We start from the raw sequence: 17,819 nt of genomic DNA, 5'->3' as shown, positions 1-17,819 counted from the left end.
GTCAGGTCATGGTAAGTTATCATACCCCAGGATTATAAACTTTTTAGAAAAGGGTTTGTGTTTGCCTTAAGCAAGCCTGTCCATTGTTCTTCTGCATATAGGTTAATGCACCTTTGAAATATGGGTACCCACCCTCAAGAGAGCACATAATCTTAGTAACCGTCCTGCAATCCACTCCCCTCCTTGCTTTCTCCCACTTTCATGTAATCTTCTCTATGTTCCCTCCTTAATTTGAAATGTGTAAAAGAAGCTGCAGACTATCATTATGAGAACCATTTTTTTTTTTCAGTCTGTTGAGATCTTGCTTCCAGGTGTATCCTCTGTTTACCTCAAATAACTTTTTATAAAAATTCTCTACAGGTTGAATGTTCTTATGTCAAGTTAGGTATGTCCTGAGAAGGGTGTACAACCCAGAGTGTGGGAGAGGCAGAGTAGTCAAAAGATGCGGAGTGAAGGTGAAGGTGCTGGAGGGAGAGAAGGCTTAAAACAAAACACATTATTTTATTTAATCCACTTAATTTTTGTCCAGTTAGCTTTAAACCTCAAAGTAGATGATATGGGTTAATGTTAATCTTGATCAAAAGGAAACAAAACATCTGAAGACACAGGTTCTTCAGAACAAAATAGATGCCTGATTAACTTTATAATCCTCATCCAGTTTTTCCTCACCATTGCCAGTTCTACAGGACTCCTCATTAAAATTTATACCACTTATTGGTGGAACTGCTCTCCTCATCCTAAAGACACCACCCCTTGTTTTTATTTCCCCAATCCTAAATCAGTAAAGAAAGATTTTAGTAAAAAGGAGAGTAAAACTGGTCTGTCTCTGGAGGCCTGGGGTTGGGGCCAGGGGATGAGGGTGGGCTATAAGAAGTAAATGGGAGGGGAAAAAAAAAAGGACATATGTAATATTTCAATAATGAAGATTTTCAAAAAACTAGTCTGTCTCACACTCACCCATCCCCCCAACCTTGCCCCACCCCCTTGTCTCCCCACCTCATGCCTCCCTCCACCCCTTCCACACACACCCTGATGTGGAGGGTGTACAACCTGTGCCCAAAAGGATGGGGAAAAGTCACTTCACAGATAGAAATCAAAAGACAACCACATGAACTAATTGTTTTATTAAGGTGATTGTATTATTTATTGTTAAATTACATGGCATACTTCTTCATCCATGTTTGAGCCATGAAATCATACTCTGGCTTATGATTCATGTAAATCTCCCCAATTTCTGGAATGAGAATATCATGTGGATTGGGTTGACATAACATGGCGCTGAGTGAGAGCAATACTTTGGAAACTGTGTGTGGCATTAAGGATGTCCAGACAGAAGCACCCATTATGGCTTATGTTCGGATGGCAAATTCGGGTTTTAAATTGGATCTTGGGTGGTTTAAAGGGGTACTCTCACGGGAATCGATGGTAAGGCAGAAGACCCTTCCCTGGTAGGGGCTCTCCCTGGGCCCCAGTACAATTCCCTGCCAGTTGAACACATCTTCTGCCATGGGCTCTGCGGAGCACATCTCTGGGGGGTTCCGAGAAAGGTGGAGAAACTCCTTCTAGAGGCGCTTTTCGGCCAGAGACAGCGCCATGGGCCCATCTTTGTCGGGAGGCTTCCTGATAGGCATAAGGTGGGGGAGCCCACGGTTAGGGGGAGCGGCAGCCCACTGGGCCTGGGAATAGGTGAGCCAAGACCAGGCTCTGGGGTGGAGGAGGGTGAAAGGGGACAAGGAAGGTGGTGGAGAGGAGGACTGAGGAAGGAGAGATGGGAACTCGGCTGGACTCATGGGCTACTGGACACCTGTGTTCTGAACAGCCACTGGTTCCACCACCTCTGTCCTGACCTAGAGACTCTGCAGCCCAGAGGCTGCACTGCAGCCTACATACCACCGCCAGGTGACAGGGCCGCTCCTGCTCAGGGTCTCCTGCCCCTGCTGCTCTCAACTGCTGTCCACATTGGGTTGCCTGGCAACAGTAGGGGATTTTCTCTGTGAGGTAACAGGGACATGATGATGACATCACCAAATGAATGGAGAGGGTGGGGGCAGGGTCAAGAGGTGATCTGAATGGAAAGGAGTGGGGCACTGGAGGGTCCATGGAGGGCAGTGGAAGAGAGTGGAAAGTCTGGAAGGGCCAAAGGGGGCAGGGGTGACAGATGGGAGGGAGCCCAGGCTTCCTGGCTTACCCAGTGCTTGTGTTGTTTCCTGGCAAGTTGGGTTACAGGCACTACCCACCACCCACCGCTGAGAGTGACCCGAATATATAAAATCAGTTCAATGAATTCCCTCCACCCTTCACTCACCCAGATTCCGCTGCCACTAACAATTTACCCCATTGGCTTTATACTAATTTCTCTCTTGTCATTCTCTCTCCTGTGCTTGCTCTCTCTCTTTTTGTGGATACATATACACTTGAGAGTAAGCTACACACATCATTACCCTTTACAAACAGGGCCTTCCATGACAAATTATACACTAATGTCCACACCCTAAGGGTGGTTCTAGTCTTAAGTAATCATTTTGAACATATATCGGTAATAAAACAATACATCCTCATGTACTTTTGTGAATCTTCATATCTTGATTGTTGCTTAGGAAGCAAATGTGTAATTTCAGTCAAGTCACCAAAAGTATATTTGCTTAACAATTTCTAACTCACCAATTATTTTTTCCCCAAGCTTTTTAATGTACATAACATGATCTTTCATTGCTTTATCATATTAAAATCTTTTAAAAAACTGAAATGGCAGTTAAACTCAAATATGTAACACTAACAATAAACATAATCCAGTGGAAATGGCAACAATATGAACAGCTTTTAAAAAGTTTCTACTTGCCATAGTCATTGAAGACTGCTCTCTGTCTGACAAAAAGAAAACCACATTACAATATGCAAAGGATTGTAAATTATATTCTAATTTTAGAGAGAAGAGAATATGGAGAAAAATGTGCATCTTCAAATATAAAAATATTAATATATATCAAAGAAAACATATAAGCAGACTTCTAGTTCTGACTCCAATACACAAAGAGTTAGGAAGTCTTTACTACCATCCTGACAACAAGAATAAAAGCTGAAAAACTGGAATATTAACAATTGTTCAATCTTTCAGAGAAAAGAAATCATGGGGAAAACCAGTGACCCCAAAACTGAAGAGGCATGTGAACACAGAGAAATGTTAGGTAGGAAGTTAGACATGAGTGGCTGGGGTGGGGCCTGACCTGGGGTCCTCAACAGGGGTCGAACTGTAGCAAATAGGCCTCTGTGATCCATCTTCAGCATAGTCAACTTTTAGTGAAGAAAACTAACAGCATGCTGCCAGTCGGTTACTGAATTTTCCCTGGCAAACAGAATGTAAGGAGGAAGGGAAAGGGTATAAGAACAAAGAACTGTGTACATGACCAGCAGCACATTTCCCAGGAAGATCCGCCTGCTACAACTAGACACAGGGAGAGGGAAAGAACTAGAAAATGCCTTTGCCAATTTTTTAAAAAATCACTCAATAGGAGACAATAAGACCTAGGTGGCATATGGGGAAAACTATTAACCCCATAATACTCAGCTAATGAGGAACCAGGGGAGGAACTCTTACACACTAGGGATAAATTGCTTGTGATCGCCTCTCCAGGAGTGCCTGCTCAAGCAGACACCTGATCTTGCAAGACCACATTAAGGTCTTGTTTTTGCCATACTTCCTGTCTTCAAGTCTGTTATTTGAATTAGAACAGGTGAGCATTTCTCACAATTTGGGAATGCATCCAGGATTTCTGGTGGTTGGGTATCCTCAGAGGTCAATTGTGTGTGATTGAGATGTGTCCTGGACACAAAGCGAGTGCGGAATCTTAATCTGTGGTTCTGTTCTCTCGAGAAAGAAAAAGCAGAGACATTAGGAAGCAGATCTCAGGGTGTGCAAGAAACCTCCAGTAATAAGAGTTGAGCACATAGAATAGTCACAGGGACTTTCCAAGGATGGGAAACAAAACTTATAGGCCTAGGGAAACTAAGGAAAGTGGAACCAGGGTGGCTCCCTTAGATATTCCCCTGATAGTCCACTGCATAGAATGCTGAGGTTCTGGAGGGGTAGTGCCGGAACCAGGAACAAAAATAAACAGAAATGATCAAAAATTGTTGTTTTATATGGCCTAGAGACCCAATTAATAATCCCTCTATCTTTTGGCCCATGTTTGGCTTGAATGAGGACTGGGTATGCCAAATTTTAGTTATTTATGTGAATGAGAAGACATCATCCACACAAGAAGAGAAATATTATGCCCTCTACTAGTTAAGAGGACAGGCTGGCATGTTTCCTTTTAAAGAGAATGAGGAGGATCAAAAGGAAAAACCTTGGGATCCCTTGTGGAGTCTGCCTCCTCCCTATAATCTTCAAACTGGGGAACAGGAGGAACAAAGGACAACCAGAGAACCAGGAGAGACAGGGATTGGGGAATGCAGGAGAGCTCAACCAAACACTCTTTATTGGAATCTGAGAAAAGAATTAAAACAATCTAAGAAAGGCCTTGAGAACTTCCCAATCCTGCCTAAGCAACCAATGTTTTCTCTCCAGGAGGTTCTCATAGGACCAGGGGAAATTGGGTTTGTGAATGCTCCCTGTTGGGGTCCAGCCCCAGCAGGTCCAGGGGTTCTCAAAGGTGTGGACAGAGTCAGCGAAGAAGGAAGGACACAGAGACTGCGTTCAGTTGAACAGCATAGTGAGGTTCTCTCTTTATTCTCCTATTACATCTGTATTTATACCAGTTGATTTTAATCCTGTACATTCTATTCCAAAGGTTAGGGCATTTATCTCCATTCCAAGGTCACTACTCTATTGTTCTGTTAAACTACAAGGAAGTAACTGAAGGAGATTATCCTAAGTAAAGATTATGTAGTTTAAGCATTATTCTTCGTAGTTGAAGTGATTAATTACCCGCCTGGCTCTTAGTTAAGGGGTTTTATTCCCTTCCTTAGTCCTGTTAATCCCTAACTTTAGGAAAAAATCCCCACCTGAGGAAACAACCTTTCTCAGAGAGGTGAGCTTGGTTAAAACATATAGCGCTAAGAAGGGGAATAAACATATTAAGAACAATATGCCATATACGCCAGGTCCCTTGAAGCATATGCTGTGCAGATGTTTCTTCCCTGCAGCGACTGTGTCAAGCAGCATGGATGGACCCGCTTCTGGCAGCTCCCCTTACGAGTACAGAGGTTAGAAATTTTAAGAAAGAAATGAAACCACTCTTATAAGATGCCCTGGGATTAGCAAACCAGTTAGACCAGTCCTTAGGGCCAAGCTTTTATACTTGGGCTGAGATGATATACATTATGAACATCCTATTTACGGAGAAGAGAAAGGGATGATCAGAAGGGCAGCCATGAACATTTGGGAGAGACATCTTCCCAGGCAAGGGGTCTTACCAGAAGACTAGAAATTTCCAAATGTTGACTCCAGGTGGAATAACAATGACACTAGGGCTCAAATGCAGGACCTCAGAGAGTTCATAATTCAAGGAATAAAAGTCTGTTCCTAGATCACAAAACATGCCTAACACATTTGAGGTCCTGCAAGTGAAAGAGGAAACCCCTTCTGCTTTCTTACAAACACTCAGGGGCCAGATGAGGAAATATTCTGGCCTGAACCCAGAAGGCCTGATAGTGAAGTATAGTAACCTCCATCTTGGGTAAAAACTGTTTAAAATTTTAACCTTGCTATTCTGGCTTCTTTAAACATTGTCTTGCTTAATAGGGAAAATAAGACTACTCCCCATTCCAGAGAGGCCATAAAATATTCCCCAGACAGAATTGTCAGTTGTCAGATATAGTCTCATGGCCCTGTCCCAGCAAATAGGACTTTTTCTCAAAAGGTCTGGAAGTTTCATTCCAAATTTAGAAAACAAAGAGCTGAAAAACATATAAATTGAAATGACTTCCACCATAGTGGGCCCCAGAATTTGAGAAGCAAGAATTTCTCTGGGCCCGCTTAGTGCTAGTGAAAATGAATAGGACTCCAAATAAATTTGGCTTATTGTTTAAGGTGTCTTCTGATTTACAAATAACAATAGGACTGGGTGTTTTGAACATCACTTTGGTAAACAAGAGTTGGCCAGACATTGCCAAAAAGTTACAAAAGATTGAGGGTTGGAATGAAAAGCCAATAGAGGAGCTGCTGAGAGAAGCTCAGAAAGTCTTTGTGAGAAGGAGGGAGAAGCAGAAACAAAAGACAAAAATCATGGTTTCTCTGATAGAAGAAGTAATCAGAAACTGAGGCCAAGATTCTTCTTGGCAAAAGGGGAGAAATACTAACCCCAGGTACCAACAGAAAGACAAACGAGAAGTGCAAGGGAAAACTTCTAAAAATATGAATGGGTGCTACAAATGTGGACACTTTAAAAGAGAGTTCCCAGAGTTAAAGAAGGAGGAAAGGGTGATCCCCCTTATGACCTCTGATGAGGAGTAGGGGGTCAGAACTTCCTTCTAACTAGGTCCCACCAGGAAACCTTAGTAAATTTAAAGGTGGGACTGGAGAGAGTAGAGGTGATTTTTCTGGTCGATACTGGAGCTGCTCGCTCTCTCTTATGTATCAACCAAAGGGTACAGAATTGTCTAAAAAAAATGAACTATATCAGGAGTAAAAGGGGAGGATTTCCAGGTCCCAATTTTTAAGAAAATGATGCTCAATCTGGGGTTAGAATAAATTGAAGGATCACTCTTATATGTTCCTGAAGCAGGAGTTAACCTACTGGGTTCGAATAGCTCTTACTGGGAGAGATCCAACTGCAAGATTTAGGATAGAAATCCAAAACCCTCCTAAAGTAGAATAGAATATAACTTCTAATACATTTGAGTCAGAAGCAACATTATCTAGTAATGATCCTAAAAGAGTAAAAATAATTGAAGTAAAAGACTTAAGACAAACACTAGAAATAGAAGTTGGATATGGTGATACAAATGCCTGGGTTGAATGTGTTAAATATACAGTCCAGGTTCTTAACAAGATCAATTGTTATGCATGTGCTGCAGGATGGCCACAGCTGAAGGTGGTTCTGTTTCCCCTCAGTTGGGACACTGATCCTGAAGGAATGTATTGTATGCTGGCTTTATACCAAGACAAGGATGCATGGGGAAATGAGACCTGTAAGAGTCTGTCTCTATTCTTTCCTACTTTATGGAAATCATATCCTAAGGTCATTCCCTCTTCCTCCATAGGGAACGTGAACTATTTCTCTTGGTTCTCTAAGCATGGGGCAGAATTAACAAGGCCGTTGGGAAAATTGACAACTTGCACTGAAGTCCTGAACATCACCAATAGGCAAAGCACTAGCAATTACTCGGCTCTCCTTATAACCTGGGAAGATGTCTGGTGGTATTGTGAAAGAGGAAACTTCTGTAATGTATTTCCATCCAATTGAACTGGGACATGTGCTTTGGTTCAATTGGCCATATCACTCATCCTGGCATTTCATCAAGAGTCCAGTCAGAATATAGAGCACAAAGAGCAGTAGCATGGTCTTTTGGCTCCAATATTAATATTGACTCAATAGGAATCCTGAGGGGGATCCCAAATGAATTTAAATCTAGAAACCAAATAGAGACTGGATTCTAGTCTGCCCTCTTCTGGTGGTCCACTACCAATAAAATGTAGACTGGATGTCCAAGAAGGAAGAGGCATTTATCCAAGGCATCCCTTGAGATAAACTTTAACCATGCAGGTATTCAGACATTTAAAGTAGTTACCAGCAAAAAGACTGTTTTTAGCTGGTAGGACCGTGGCAGGCAATTTTATCTGACCTTATCTACACTAATAAAAGAGAAACATGCAAATTGGTGTCACTCCACTATGCCCACCAGTCAATCAGGATGAGTATGCAAATTAACCCAACAAAGACGGTGGCTAATTTGCAGGCGTGGGCCAAGACTGAAGACGACTGAAGACTGAAGATGACTGAAGACTGAAGAGGCTTGGCTTCTCCGCTGCAGCTGGAGGGGAGAAGCCAAGTCTCGCTGCTGCAGCCTCAAGGCTTGGCTTCTCTGCTGCGGCCGGACCAAAGGCCTGGGTCCCGGGTGCTGGAGGGAAACCGGTGCCGGAAGCCAGGGGAAAGAAGGCCTACTGCGGGAATCTTCATGCAATGGGCCTCTAGTATTAGTATATTCAAGACTGTTGGAGGAATTACACCACACAAATAGTTACAGTTGCAATTCACACAGCAACGTATTCTCCTTTTATCATTGCAGTGGGCACAAAGCTTATCAGCACACAGCACACGGTTACTCACAAAATTCCTGGTGCTGTGGGTACAGGCTTATAGGGATCCCAAAATGTAGCTTTCTCGCGGCAGCAGCAGGCGCCTGTCTCTCGCTGGCAAGTCAGGTCAGGAAACGAAGTCTCAGGTTCAGGGACTTGTTGCTGTCAGAGATCCCTGTGCACCCACCGTGCATCTGTCTTCTGGCACGGAGTGAAGAAAAGTGGAGAGGGGGACTGCACCCAAACTGAAGGCGATCAGCAAAGATAAACTTCCAGCAATCAGAGCCACCAGTGTGGCACAGGGATCAAAGTGATCAGCAACGACCAGGCATCCAGCATTCAAAGGATGATCAACTTGAATGGTGTTCGGGGACCCATTAAATAGCCTGTAGTGAAGTATGGTAGCAACCATTTCAGGTGGAAACTGTAGTTTAACTCTAACCCTGTTGTTTGGCTTAACAATATAAAAGTTACTTTGATTTTCTAAATTGTATAAGTCATCCCATTCGATTGAATGTCTTATTGATTGAATGACTATTCCATTGATTGTTATCATACTGGTCTTAGAGAGCACATTCTACTGTACCTGGAAACAGGACAGCACAATTACCCTAAATTGTTTTAGTGGCCACAGGTGGTGCGTTCCAGCTGCCTCAGTGGTCCCGAGAACAGGACAGCACAATTACTCTAAATTGTCCTGACAACTCAGTGGTCGGGAGACCTGAGGGCTCTAGATAATGTGTTTCTATCAACTCAGTGATCCGGAGACCCAAAACTGTAATTTAGATAACATGCCTAAGTTTAACCCAGGTTACCCAAGAACTCTAGATAATGTATTTCTGTCAATTCAGTGACCCCGAGACCCGAAACTGTAATTAACATGCTTAATTCTGCTTCTGTAATCTGCTTTTTTGGGAGCCAGGTGCCACATTCCAAACCCTGGGATGTAATCAATACCTTTGTGATTTTTGCCTATATAAGTCTGGTTTTGCCACCATCTTGGGGTCTATGAGATTTGGGAATGGCCCCTCATAGTCCCGGATTGCAATAAATGTGACTCTTTAATTCGACTTCTTGAGGCGTCCTTCTGTGATTCACCGGGTACATTACAACAGTAGTACCCACAGCAGTCCATGGGGGAGAAGGGGGATTCTAGTAAACAGAATGCATAACAAGATCTCAAGTTTAACATTAGTTCCAATGGGTATATCAGTAAAGAAACTTCACTCAGGGGAGGGGGAGCAGTATACATCATCACACATATGGTTATCATGGCAAGTCACTTTAAGTCAGTAATTAAAGTTCAAATCCTTATCAATAGAATACACACACTTCAGGGCAGTGGGGAATGTGTCCTTAATATCACACTTTAAGTTTTAGGAAAGTTAAGTCAAACATTTTAAAACCTTTTTAATATTTTTTGGTATTTTTAAACATTTTTATATTTTACTACAACACTGAATTAACTACGTCTATCATAATCAATAGAAATTTATCAATTACACCAGGGGTGCTCTTCAAGGGTTAGCCAGTTAATTAGATGCCACTAACCATATGGCTTGGGAAAACAGGATAGCATCAGATATGATATTAGCAGAGAGAGGGGTCTATAGCATGTTAGGTAGAAAATGTTGTACCTTTATTCCAAATAAAACAGATCCTGATGGCACAATCAGTAAAGCACTTCAAGGACTAATGACTTTGGCTAATGTATTAGCTGTGAATGCTGGAAATGAAAACTATTTACTGGTTGGTTAGAAGGATAGTTTAGAAAATAGGCTTAATGCCTCAATTCTAACATCTCTCATCATTGTAGCAGAAGTATTAACAGCGATTGGATGTTGCATTATCCCCCTGTAAGAGAATTAGCACAGAGGTTAATTGAAACAGCTATTAATAAGCAAATGCCCCTACCCTACCAACAGAACAACCTGTTATTACTAAAAACCAAACTAGACTCACCCTCTTATGATGAAGAAAGTCAACACATTTCAGAAAGATTTAAAAACAGATAATGAAGATAGGATCAATTAGTGTAAGAAGAAGAGGAGGGAATTTGTAAGAAATAAGCTTCTGTGATCCATTTTCAGCAGTCAATTTTTAGTGGAGAAAACTAATAGCATGTTGCCAGTTGGTTACTGAATTTTTCCAGGGCAAACAGGATGTAGGGAAAAGGGGAAAGAGTATAAGAACAAAGAATTGTGTACATGACCACATGACCAGCAGCACATTTTCCAGGAAGATTCGCCCACCAAAACTAGACAAAGGGAGGTGAAGACAACTAGAAAAGGCCTCAGCCATTTTTTTTTTTTAAATAACCCAACAGGATACAATAAGACCTAGGCCAGTGATGGTGAACCTATGACACGCGTGTCAGAGGTGACACGCGAACTCATTTTTTTGGTTGATTTTTCTTTGTTAAATGGCATTGAAATATATAAAATAAGTATCAAAAATATAAGTCTTTGTTTTACTATGGTTGCAATATCAAAAAATTTCTATATGTGACACGGCACCAGAGTTAAGTTAGGGTTTTTCAAAACTTTGACACGCCGAGCTCAAAAGTTTCGCCATCACTGACCTAGGCAATGTACCAGGAAAACTGTTAACCCCATAGTACTCAGCTAATGAGGAACCAGGGGAGGGAATAAATTGCCTGTGATAGCCTCTCCGGGCATGCCTGTGAAACAGGAATTTTAGGGGAATATAAGCAGGCTGAAGGAATTTTTAAAATTGGGGTCTATAGAAGAAACACAGGGCTACAGACTGGGAGAAGGTTTATTTTCCTAACACAAGGAAACTAAGGGCAGTTATATTTCCATAAGACAAGGAAGCAGCAACAGGTATATTTCCATAACACAAGGAAGCCAGGCTTGGTTATATCCTCATAACACAAGGGAGTGGCAACAGCTACATCTACATAAGAGAAGGGAACTAGGAGTAGCCAAGAGGTCTATATTTACAAAACAAAGAAGGAGGAAGAAAGCCCAAAAGGAGTGGGAGGACAATTAGGGAGGAGGGCCTCAAGAGTTACTATAGTATCCACTTAGAAAGAGAATATTGACCAATCAGAGGGGATATAAGGACACAGGAACTTCAGCCTTTATAAACCATGGAAACAGGAAGTCTGTGGGACCCTTTACCCCTCCCACATGGGAGTCTGTATTTGTTCTTCAATAAATCTCCACCTTTGCTATACCACCTTCTGTCTGTGGATTAATTCTTCAACTCTGGTGGACAAAGAATCCATGTTCCAGTCCAAAATTTCCATATCACCTGCTCAACCAGACACCTGATCTTGCAAGACTGCATTAAAGGTCTTGTTTTAACCATACCTCATTGTTAGGTCGGAGAGAGCCCAGGGTCGGATACATGCAGACATATGACAAGATAATGGACTTCCCCTGGAATTTCTCACAGATCAAGGTGCCAGACACAGATACAGGCTTCTTCTCCCTTAATCCACATACCCCCGCCCATCCCCTGCAGCAGAGAATTCCTCAGCTCATGTCCCCGCCCCTCACCCAACCGCAGTATAAAAAAAGCGCCCCCCTCCCTGTTGGCGTGAATCCACGTGCCCTGTCTTTGGGGTACGTGGGTCTCCCGGGGACGCAGAATAAACCTTTTCCTTTCTTTTCTGATTCACTGGACTCTATTTCTTGCACCGCCTCCTGAGCCACCTAACCTAACATTTGGTGCCTTGAAACCCGGGTGGCGCAAGCACTCCATTTGGCGGTCCCTCCACGGCTCTGGGTGCCCACCTATCCCTCCTCGTGGCTCTGGACCCATCAGGACCTCATCTCTTCAGCTCAGCAACTTTTCCCAGTTTGGCAGCATCAGCAGTGAGTCCCGCCCCGCCCCCGTGCTGGTCCCATGTGGCCGCCTGCCCACTAGCATCTCTGTCCGTAAAACGTGGCCACGTCAGAGATTGCCTCTCTGGACCCTTCCAGGAAGGCTCCTCCTGACCTGGGGGGGTAGCAGGGACGCCTCTACCCCGCCCACAGTCCCTCCCTCCGTCCCTCCATAGCGTGGGTTAAACCGCTGGGACACCAGCCTTTAGCCCCGCTACAGGCCACGAGGATCGAGCACGGGGAATCCAAATTCCAAACCTGACCTGAGCACACCTCTAGGGTGCCGGCCCACCGATCTGGCTAAACACGGGGCCTGTCCTGGCATGGCCCCAGTATGAAAACGGGACCCTGACTATAAGGTCACACCGATCTCAGTAATTTCTTCCAGCGAACTGGGAAATTTGCCCAAGTCTCTCTCTCTCAGTCTCTCTCTCAGTCTCTCTCTCAGCCTCTCTCCATCTCTCTGCGTCCCCGTCCCTCCCCCAAAGTTCCTTCCTCCATCTCTCCTCGCTCCGCACTTCCTCCTCCCTCCCGGCTGTCCCTGCACCGCTGAGCCCCAGGTGTGTGCGGTGCGTGTGAGGGTGGGTTCATGTGCTGTGTGTGGGACGCGGCGACGGCACCGCCATCGTCTCCGCGACCCCTCACCCCCTCCACAGGAGAACTCCCCCGAATTCCCCTAGCGAAAGCCGCCCACTCTCCCGCGGACCTCGTGCCCCTGTCCGTCCACACTCTCCCCTCCTCCTCCCTGCTGGACTCTCCTCCAGCCACGCCTTCCGTCGACCCACTGGCCCCGCCTCCCCTCTTCTGCCCGCCCCACGGCGGCCGGGAACTCAAACCGCCCTTTACAAACTCATGTCCCTGCATGCCTCCACCGCCGCGCAGTCCGTCGCAGTCAGTCCATCCGCGCAACCCCCGTAGCGGCTAAGTAGCCGCTAACGCTGTAGCCGCTGCGGGACCCGGAAACTCAAGTCCCCTGCCACCCCTGCCTGCTTTCCCAGTCCGTACACACACGTGTCCCATAGGCTCTACCTTCCTTCTGTCCTTCCTCCTCCGTTCTGCCCCTGGGAGGTTGCGGCTTTTAAACTCAACTGCCAATACCTCTCCCAAGCCCACCCAGGCCACCTCTCCCGCGCTCTCCCCTTCCCTTACAGGCCTGCCTTAGTAACCTGTACCCCATGCAGTGACCTCTGTGAGGTCTAACCGCCCGCCTTCCTCTGTGCTCTCCGCCCCCATGACTGTCAGCACTGTAATTCACAGGTGGCCGGCCAATTCCCTTTGCAAGAGGTTACAGCTGTGCTCTCTTCAGACCCTCTTATCTAGCAGCTTCCTTCTCCCCTAGAGCCCAAATCCTAAGAACGTCAGCTCCAAAACAGCCTCTTCCATTTCTGCACCCATTCTACCCCTGCCATAGTCCCATCCAGGAACTGAGGGCATAGTCTGAATCTATGCCCCCCACTCTCTAACCCGACCTTTAAGGTCTTTATTGGTCCGCAGACCCAGGTCCGAGATCGAGTGAAAAATGGCCTTGAAGGTTCTTAATGCCCTGGAGGAGCAGGCACAGTCAGAATGGGAGGCCTGCCTTCCACAGGAGGTAGACCTGCAGACACGCCTTAGTTGTTTGTAGCCCTGAGGTTGATGGCAGCCGCCATGGCCCTAAGGGGGCTGTGAGCGGTGGGGGTGCAATGAAAGGAAGGCCACCAGAGAATGATTCAAATGTGGAAATGAAGGCCACTGAGCAATGCAGTGCCCCTGGCCCCGAGCTCCAACCAAGCCCTGCCCAGCATGCGGTCCAAATGGTCACTGGAAGAGTGACTGCCCTGGAAAAGTGGTGGGCCCTCTACGCCTCAGCGTAGGGGGGCCACCCTTCCAGGCCAGGACCCACCCGCTGGCCATGTTGGAACTGGGTGAAGACTGAAGAAGCCCAGCCTCGATGACATCAATCACCCTTGCTGAGCCTCGGGTCACAATGAAGGTAGTAGGTCACCTTCCTGGTTGACACGGGGGCTGCCTTCTCTGTCCTGCCCTCCTTTTTAGGGCCCCTTTATCCTTCCAAGATCTCGGACATGGGTATTAACTGCAAATCCACCTGCCCTCTGGCCACTGGACCCCTTCCCTGTCTCCTTGATGATAGCATGCCCCATGCCCCTGTTAGGACGAGACATCCTCACCATCCTAGTGGCCACTCTGCAGCTCACTCTGAGCCCTTCAGCTTCCCTGCTCCTCCCACTCCTGGCCCCCTCCCTTTACAGGGACACGGATTCTCCACTGCCATGCATCCTGTTATGGGGCCCAGTTGTCCCAGACCACAGTAGCCTAGCTCAGTCTTCGCCTAGCTCAGTCTTAGCCTAGCTCAGTCTTCGCCTAGCTCAGTCTTCACCATGAATGCCTTTTCTCCTTCTCTCCTCCACGACTATCCCCTACTCTGAACTGAAAACTGCTCTGACCTCGCCCCATCCCCCTTCACCCTTGCCAAAGGAAAAAATGCGGCAGTTTTAAAATCCAAGCGGCTAGAGGCCTGGGAACAGGCTGCGCGACCTGCTCCCTCCCTCTCCCCGCCTTTTCTCCAGCCTCCAGGTCCCTGGCTTCCACTGCTCCTTCCATTTTCCCTTGGATAACAGCGCATTCTAACATTTCTTCCCACTTTCAATGCAATACCTACCTCTCTCAGGCTCACCGAGTGCCTCCCACCATCCCCGAAGTAGATTCGGCGGCACCATCCAGGACAGGATGACCCATCATTCCTCACAGGCTCTTACCTGGCAAGGGACCTTCCAATTCTGCTCAGGTTTTTCATATTTTCAGGTGAAACGGACATGGAATGATGAGGGAGTCATCAATTCTACTGTCTGGATGGGAAATCCTCTAGTGTCGCTCTCTATTTATGAACCCTGGACCTACTCCTATGCCCACTCTCATCAACACAACTTTCCATCTACTCTCTGACATCAGTCCCTCCTCCTCTACATCCTGCTGGATTTCTGTCACTGGCTCGAACCCTCATCATAGCCACTCAATTCCAACCTATTGAACCATCTAACTAAACTCTCTCTAGAAATTCGCAGCTCCTGGCTAGACCTCCTGCCCGTGGCCCTGACCAAACTCCAGCTACACCAAGGAGCCCCACTTTCTTGAGCCCTTTTGGCTCTTCATGCTCAACCACCGTCTCCTTACTGATCCCTCTCCCCTGGGTACGTATCTCCCATATCTGTCTTTAACCAGGCAATTGCTCCGAGAACACGAGAACAGGTTTCTGCCCAAGCCAGAGCCGACCGACCAGGACTCCCAAGACCAGCCCTTCGCCCTGGTGACTCGGTCCTCCTGAAGAACCTACAACCACAAGCCTTGGAGCCTAGGTGGACGGGACTTCACACTGTAATCCTCACAGCCCCCACTGCGGCCAAGCTGCTTGGCGACCCCAGCTTGACGACCTGTCCTGGCACCACCTCTCCAGACTCAAGAGGAACCCGGAGCAACATGACATCTATAAATGTGAGGTGTTGGGCCCCACTAAGGTCTGCCTTAACCGCCCTCCCCTCCTCCTTCCTTCTCCTTCCAGCAGTGTGCAACCTACACCCACCCCCACCCACTTATGTGTGGAGGTTCAATGTCCGTGAAACCTACTACCAGAACAGCAAACAAGTCACCTGGCAGGTAGGATCTCAGGACTGCCCTCTGTTCGGATGTCAGACAAAGATCCAGATGGCTGTCAACATCCAGTCAGTGTCCAATACTGGCTGACCCTATTTCTGTTTTGCTTATGACCAGCGGGACCCAGACAGGTGTAATCAAGATGTCAACACCTATGGGGTTGCCATGGGAGAGACTGTCATACCACACAGCAGCCAGTCTCACCAAGGCCAGCCCAGGTACCTTCTTTTGGTGCAACGGCACCTTAAGGAACTGCATGAACTCCTCTGACCCCGGGCCTTGCTTCATGGTCACAGTAGTTCCCCAACTAACCTTGTATGGAGAGTCGGAGCTCACTGGTTGCTCCCTCCATCCCATCCCTGGACCCGCTGGGCTGCCTTCCTCCCTGTCATTTTAGGGGTGAGTATTGCTTCCTCAGTAGGCCTCACTGGGGGGCCCTCGGGAACAGTCTGGTCACTGCTCAGTACTTTAATAACAAGCTCCAGTTAGCCCTGGAGTCTACTACCACCTCTTTTAGCCTCCCTATAGCAACAAGTGACATCAGTAGCCCAAGTAGCCCTACAGAACCAGCTCGCCTCAGACTTCCTGACTGCAGAAAAAGAAGAAACCTGAATATTCCTTCAGGAAGAATGCTGTTACTACATCGTGTCTGGAGTAGTAGAGCAAAACATAAATGTACAGACCCTGACTAAGCTGAGTGAAGAACTACATGCAGGACACTTCCAGGACAACTCTCCTTCCGGCTGGTTCCAAAGCCCCTTAGCCACCTGGGTCCTATCCATGGTAGGGCCCCTGATTCTCATCTGTGTCTTTTTTCTCCTAGCCCCCTGCCTCCTCAAGTTCATCCACTCCCGGATCACAGAGACGTCACGGGTGACTGTGAATCAGCTCCTGCTCCATCCCTACGCTCGGCTGCCCTCTGATCTGCCTCTGCCTAACCCTGGCCTTTAAACGCCCCCCTCGTCGCCCTTAGCCAGCTGGAAGTAGCCAGAACGAGTCGCCGTCCCTTATCACCAAAAGGCCGGGATGTTAGGTCGGAGAGAGCCCAGGGTCAGATACATGCAGACATATGACAAGATAATGGACTTCCCCTGGAATTTCTCACAGATCAAGGTGCCAGACACAGATACAGGCTTCTTCTCCCTTAATCCACATACCCCCGCCCATCCCCTGCAGCAGAGAATTCCTCAGCTCATGTCCCAGCCCCTCACCCAACTGCAGTATAAAAAAAGCACCCCCCTCCCTGTTGGTGTGAATCCACGTGCTCTGTCTTTGGGGTACGTGGGTCTCCCAGGGATGCAGAATAAACCTTTTCCTTTCCTTTCTTTTCTGATTCACTGGACTCTATTTCTTGCGCCGCCTCCTGAGCCACCTAACCTAACACTCATGTCTCCGTTTCTGTTATTTAATTCATACAGGTGTGCATTTTTCACACTACCAACATTGCCATTAGACAGCCTTTCTCTGAGTGGCCAAACAGCTAGCAGACCAACAACAGGCAGGTTCATAACCAGCTGATAAGCTATCCTCCCTTAGCATCACTGATCTTGTGGTTTGGATCCCTGATCTTTCATATGACTGGTCAGGTGGATTAGACCCCCTCTTATTTATCCTCCCTAAAGATAACATCAGTTGTATTTCAGCTCCAGGCCCAGAAATCCAGCAAAACCAGACAAGTGACCCATGGCTGTCTTAGGACCAGCTACATTGACAAATGACCCCTTGTCCTGGTACTGATCAATCAGTGGTGACCAAGATCCTGAAAGGGCACACCTGGAAAGCTGATGAATATTCTGTTAAGAACCTCCCCTGAGTGCTCCCCTAAGACTTCCACCTACAAGAAAGAGATAAATATGCTCAGGACAAAAGACCCATCCTGCTCTCCCTCCAAGGAGCACTCCCATGCCATTCCTTCCTTGGAAGGAGAGCATGATGGGCCCTTTGTGGTTCCATATAAATTTTAGGATAATTTGTTCTAGTTCTCTGAATTATTCCATTGGTATTTTGATAGGGATTGCATTGAATATATAGATTCCTTTGGCTAGTATGGAACTTATGACCCAGCAATTCCACTTCTGAAT

General features: G+C 46.5%; 1 protein-coding gene and 1 pseudogene across 1 annotated transcript; one reads left to right on the top strand and one right to left on the bottom strand.

Annotated features, from left to right (window-relative positions):
• Positions 1 to 1,154: 1,154 nt before the first annotated feature.
• LOC118653467 lies at positions 1,155 to 1,631 on the bottom strand (annotated as a pseudogene).
• A 3,531-nt stretch (positions 1,632 to 5,162) lies between these two features.
• On the top strand, positions 5,163 to 15,828 carry LOC118653466. Its single transcript, XM_036304158.1, has 4 exons — positions 5,163 to 5,205; positions 7,204 to 7,360; positions 11,961 to 12,081; positions 15,310 to 15,828. Exons 1-4 carry the CDS (start codon positions 5,163 to 5,165, stop codon positions 15,826 to 15,828), a joined length of 840 nt encoding a protein of 279 aa, XP_036160051.1.
• Positions 15,829 to 17,819: the final 1,991 nt, after the last annotated feature.

Source organism: Myotis myotis, unplaced genomic scaffold, assembly GCF_014108235.1.
Source record: "Myotis myotis isolate mMyoMyo1 unplaced genomic scaffold, mMyoMyo1.p scaffold_m19_p_4, whole genome shotgun sequence".
Lineage (NCBI taxonomy): Eukaryota > Metazoa > Chordata > Mammalia > Chiroptera > Vespertilionidae > Myotis > Myotis myotis.
Note: the sequence above shows the minus strand (reverse complement) of the source record. Positions and strands in the feature narration are given on the sequence as shown.